The sequence below is a fragment of the Polypterus senegalus genome, chromosome 6 (assembly GCF_016835505.1).
Source record: "Polypterus senegalus isolate Bchr_013 chromosome 6, ASM1683550v1, whole genome shotgun sequence".
NCBI classification, from domain to species: domain Eukaryota; kingdom Metazoa; phylum Chordata; class Cladistia; order Polypteriformes; family Polypteridae; genus Polypterus; species Polypterus senegalus.
In genome coordinates, this window is record NC_053159.1 from 14,889,023 (window position 1) to 14,895,022 (window position 6,000).

The 6,000-nt window shown below is 39.3% G+C and overlaps 1 protein-coding gene across 6 annotated transcripts in view; it reads right to left on the reverse strand.

Annotated features, from left to right (window-relative positions):
- The window catches only part of c6h2orf76 (chromosome 6 C2orf76 homolog), a 19,096-nt gene extending 13,502 nt beyond the window's left edge, over window positions 1-5,594 (reverse strand). The window contains exons 1-2 of one of the 6 annotated variants that reach the window (XM_039755413.1): window positions 5,444-5,594; window positions 4,200-4,346 (exon numbers count right to left, since the gene is read on the reverse strand). In XM_039755413.1, coding sequence (XP_039611347.1) covers window positions 4,200-4,346; window positions 5,444-5,573 — 277 coding nt within the window. In that variant the 5' untranslated portion in view covers window positions 5,574-5,594. Of the gene's footprint in view, window positions 1-4,199; window positions 4,347-4,883; window positions 5,160-5,443 lie in introns of those variants that run through there. The other 5 variants (XM_039755415.1, XM_039755419.1, XM_039755418.1 and 2 more) reach the window with 5 other exon arrangements.
- Window positions 5,595-6,000: the final 406 nt, after the last annotated feature.

Below are 6,000 nucleotides of genomic sequence, written 5' to 3' on the forward strand. Positions count from 1 at the left end.
GAGAAAATCATCAGGTCCTCACTCCCATCTGTTCAAGAATTACACTACTCACGTTGCCAGAGCAGATCCATTAAGATCATAAAAGATCCCACACACCCGGCACATGGGCTGTTTGAACTTCTGCCCTCTGGAAAACGTTACCGGAGTATGCACTGCAGAACGACCAGATTTAACAGGAGCTTCTTCCTCCAGGCCATCAGAACACTAAACTCTTTGTCCTTTTGCTCTCTTACTTACTGTGCACTTTATTACCACAAACAGGTCTTAAGTTTACATTATATTGTATTGTAATATCGTACAATATTACATTGTATATATTGTATAACCATCCATCCATCATTCAACCCGCTATATCCTAACTACAGTATGTATAAATATTGTATCCATATAGTGCATTAACACAATCACTGTGAAACAATGTGCAATGTTTTCTTTCATATTATATTTCACCCACTGACTGGCTTACATCTATATAAATCTTTTGTATTTATTGTTTGTACTGTGCTGCCTTGTGCTGTCTTACCTACTTTCTGTGTAAGAAGTGAAATGTTTGTAATGTCTGTATGTTGTCTTTTATGTCTGCACATTGAGCCTGGAGAATCGCAATTTCGTTCAGCTATGCATCCGTTGTTGTACTGTTGTATGTTATGAATGACAATAAAGTTCACTTATCTTATCTTAGTAGAGCCTCCTTTTGCTGAAATAACAGCCTGTAGATGCCTCCTATAGCCACTGACCAGTCCCCGAATTCTGGCTGCTGGTATTTTGGACCCTTCTTCCATACAAAATGCCTCCAGTTCAGTCATGTTCGACGGCTTCCAAGCGTGGACAGCCTGCTTCCAATCAATCCATACATTTTCAATGATGTTCAGGTCTGGGGACTGGGATAGCCATTCTAGAACATTGTACTTGTGCCTCTGCGTGAATCCCTGGGTAGATTTTGAATGGTGTTTTGGATCACTGTCGTGCTGAAACGTCCAACCCCGGCGTAACTTCAACTTTGTCACTGACTCCTGAACATTCTTGTCAGGAATCTGCGGATACTGGGAGGAATTCATGCAGCCCTCAACTTTAACAAGTTTTCCAGTACCTGTGCCGGACACACATCCCCATAACATGACAGACCCCCTACCAAATTTTACAGTAGGCAGCAAGTTCTTCTCCTGGAGTGCTGTGTGTTTTCTTCGCCGTGCACAGCACCTCTGGTTGTGACCAAATAACTCCAGCTTAGTCTCATCAGTCCACAGTATTTTTTTTTCCCCAAATACATAATTCATGAGACTGTTCTTGCGGTGAGTACTCGGAAAAGGCTTTTTGTGCGTCACCCTTCCACTGAGCTGTTCCTGGTGCAACGTTCGCTGGACTGTGGAACGATGTACAATGACACCATCAGCAGCCAGATGTTCTTGTAGCTCTCTGGAGGTAGTCTGTGGTTTGTCTGTGACCATTCTAATCGGCACCTTTCACATATTTTTCTTGGCCTACCACGTCTTTCCTTCACAACGAATGTTCCTGTGGCCTTCTATTTACTACCGACATTTCTCTGAAGACAGAGAGTCCAAACCTTTGTGATAATTTCTTGTACCCTTCTCCTAATTCATTTTGACAAATTATCTTGGTTTTTAGGTCAGTAGAGAGTTCTTTAGAGGTTCCCATGTTGTCACTCTCTAAGAGACAACCAAGGACAAGCACAACTAGTAATGACCTCTGTTAAATAACCCTTTCATGATTGGTTGCATCTGTCTTTGTAGTTTAAGGTCTAATGAGGGAATCAAAGCAATTATGTGCTGCAACCTGTCAACATTAAATGACGACAGGTCTTCAAATTAATGCAATTTAAAAGGTGCCTAAACTTTTGCACATCCCATTTTTTACATGCAATTTTATTTCATAAAACTCAATAGTGCTACATTGAGAAGTTTTATCTGATAAACATCCCCTTGTCTACATTTCTCTTGTTACAAATGGCATATTGCTGTGATCTTCTCTTATGAATACGAAGCAGATTATCATGCAACCTCAAAAGGGTGCCCAAACTTTTACACAGCACTGTATCTATCTATTATATAGTGCCTTCTCTATCTATCTGTCTATCTATCTATTATATAGTGTCTTCCCTATCTATCTATCATATAGTGCCTTCTCTATCTATCTGTCTATCTATTATATAGTGTCTTCCCTATCTATCTATCTATCTATACTGTGACCTTCCATTTCCTAACTACATTTCTATGGAGGCAGACAGTCCAAACCTTTGTTATAATTTCTTGTACCCTTTTTCTAATTCATTACGACAAATTATCTTAGTTTTTAGGTCAGTAGAGAGTTCTTTAGAGGTTCCCATGTTGCCACTCTCTAAGAGACAACCAAGGACAAGCACAACTAGTAATGACCTCTGTTAAATAACCCTTTCATGATTGGTTGCGTCTGTCTTTGTAGTTTAAGGTCTAATGAGGGAATCAAAGCAATTTTGTGCTGCAACCTGTCAGCATTAAATGACTACAGGTCTTCAAGTTAATGCAATTAAAAGGGTGCCCATACTTTTGCACATGACATTTTTTACATTATACTTTATTTAATAAAACTCAATAGTGCTACACTAAGAAGTTTGGTCTGATAAACATCCCCTTGTCTACATTTCTCTAGTAAAAAAAAAAATAGCATATTGCTGTGATCTTCTCTTATGAAGACGGAGAAAATTATCATGCAGCCGCCAAGGTGCGGGAAAACTTTTACGTTAACGCTGTATTTGGAACTTTACATTGCAAACATTTATTTACAGGGCATGTCTGTATTTCTGATGAGGCCACAGTGTTGATGAATTAGGTAGCATTTCCCACTTTCCAGGTTCTTCTCACAATTTAAGTTCGGGTAAACTGACCCATTATGTGCCAATCAAGTCTTTTTTGAGTCAAAATTGGTCGATTTAGATCGGCTGTCGATCAATGGGAGCATCGCTACAGGAACAAGCCCTGTGTGCTCTCGACTTTCCTTGTGTATGGGTCGACGAGATTCTCCCAGCACCAGTAAAGGACACCTGGGAGACTTCACGTGTGGAAACCGGATTACAAATATGCTCAGAAATGTGTATAATCCATTTCTTATGCAAAAGTAGGGACTGATAAAACATGAATGAGCCCTGAAAATTGGCTTAACGTTAAGACAAGTCTCAACCATCTCAAAGTCCTATGCAGACCTTTTTGGTGTTGGCATTTAACGGACACGAGGCGGCACGACAAAGAAAAGTAATTAATCTATTTCGATAATCAGTACATGTGAAACAATCCTTATTTGCACGTGTTCATCTTTCACTTTTTTATCAAGGACAGCATTATCCTATATATATATATATTTGGATATATAAGATCAGTGTTATGAGTAAAAGCCACATCTTGGAGGAAAGCTAACACAGAAACAGAAGAGAATGTTCAAACACCACACAGACAAGTGGGTGAAGATTCCAGCCTAGGATGCTGGACTTGTGGGCCACTTTTAATGGTTATATAATGAATTGTAAGAATTGTGAAATCACTTGGACCTGGCATTTGACTAGAAGTATGCATCATGTGAAGATGGAAAGAAGGAAAATAAATTAAATAGAAATATAGAAACAATACATGCTGTTTTAATGTAATGACAGATTATGCCCGTTCAAAAACCTTAAGTAAGAGGTTAGGAGCAGGCACTGATACAGCACATTGTCGCACCCACCACATGACAAACCAACTCAGGATCCCAGATTAGGACCCGAGTGCAGCCATACAACGGGTGATACCTCAGCAACACACTAGTTCAGGTGGAATGGAAGAATAGGTGATTTATTATGGTGGCTGGAGTGCCAATTCTGCCACCAGCCCCCAAGTATCTCCCTGCTGGTTGGAGGGCCTTCATACAGGGATGGATGCAGATTAATGTCATACATTTGCAGGTTAAGTGCCTTGCTCAAGGGCCCAACAGAGCGGAGTCCCTTTTGGCATTTACAGGATTCAAACCGGCAACCCTCCGATTGCCAGTGCAGATCCCTAGCCTCAGAGCCACCACTCCGCCCAAGTAAGTAAGTAAATTAAGTAAGCACTTCAGTATTTGACCCCATGGTGAATGACTCGTGGAATTAAACTGAAAAAAGTGTAAAACAAATGTTGCAATTTTACTGGTAATTATATACCCTAACAGTGAACAGACTTTAAAATAGACTTTACCTGATTTCACAAAGGCAATGAACTCTTTGACGGTCTGGTTCAGCTCCACATTTCGGAAAACCACCGGTCTGAAATTGCAGTGCTCAAAGGAGCGCACGAGGCGTACAGTGACGATGGCTTTTTCAGTTGTCATTTGGTGGAAACTTCCTTAACATAAAAAAAATAAATAAATATATATATAACAATAATATTAATCCCATTTTTCATTCAGTTCAGTGCTGTAAACTACATTCTCGTTGACTATTCCAGAACACTGCACACATTTACAAATTATAATTTATCCATCCATCCATCCATTGTCTAACCCGCTGAATCCAAATACAGGGTCACGGGGGTCTGCCGGAGCCAATCCCAGCCAACACAGGGCACAAGGCAGGAACCAATCCTGGGCAGGGTGCCAACCCACCACAGATTATAATTTATTATTATATAAATAATGCATAATGCATCACTGTGACTATGAAAAACCAAGTCATAAGTTTTGTTTCTTTTTAATTTTTTTGTTCTGACCAAAGTGTGTATGCTTGTTTACTTATCTATTTATTTAAAGAGCTTCTATACAAAGCGAAATTTCCCCCTGACGACACATAAAATTCTGTTCGCCTATACAGTATGGTTAAAACGCAAAAAAGCTAAAAGATGCAATTTAGTTACAAAACTATACAAACATACATAAAAACTGACCTAAAACAAACTCGCTATACAGTAAATGAGTTTAACATCTTCACATATTTTCGGGTATCGTAATAAGCAAAGACGCTTTCGTTTTCAACGGAGCTTTAAACTAATCTCACTTCAAAATGTTTGAAATCTTGTCGGAAGTTGTTACCGGGTTATTTACCGGTTAATAATAAAACTTCCAATGCCATGTAGAGTATCCACAAATCCTTCTCTGAAACGGTAACTTCAAAACGAAATGATTGCACCACGGAACTGAAACACTGCAACACACGTAGGCACAAAAAACGAGCTCAGAAGACATCGATTTGAGGCCGCGATAAGCATGAAGATGAGATGGCAGCAACTTCTCTTGTCTGAGAGCTGTCAAGTAACTGTCAAAATCTAATGAGTGCAGGCAGGACAGGTGCGCTTTTAAATCGTGCCAATAAAAGTTAACTTTTCTGTGCGGGAATTGTTTTTATAAACAGGGTATGAAGATATTTCGCAGCATTTGCTAACCATCTATTTATTTTCTTAAATTCCGCTCAAGCCAAAATCAGGTTGAATAGAACAAAACCACAAACCTGAAACCACTGTAAGTGGAATGTTGGGAAAGAGAATCACCCCCGCTTGAAACGTCGAGGTGGGTCTGTGGGTCTGAATATTGCCGCTTCGTTGGACGTTTGCCGGCGCAGCCAGCATCATGGTGTTCATAGACCAGGATCGTTTTTTTTTTTCGGGATACGATAGTGGTGGGGGATGAGGGGTGTTGTTTAGTTGGACATAGTATTGCCAACTATTTTTAAGTGAAAGTTACTAAACTATGTTCAAAAGTCGGCAGAAGTCGCTAGATGACGTCATGTCCTCATTTGCATACCCTTATTAAAAGGAACCAACTAAAAAGGCTTTACTGAAATTTCAGTAAATCATAGTGCAAACAAACATAATTACAAGAAATTATTTAAATAGAATAAACAGAACTGTGCTGTACAAAGCAAAAGATGGAAAAATTAAATCCAAATTTCAAGTTTCACTAATGTATCACACAAATGATGCATTCGACACAAGAGGAAAAACAACACACATACTAAGCTTACATATCAAACAAGATGAATAGTAAAATTCACAATGTAGATTTTGG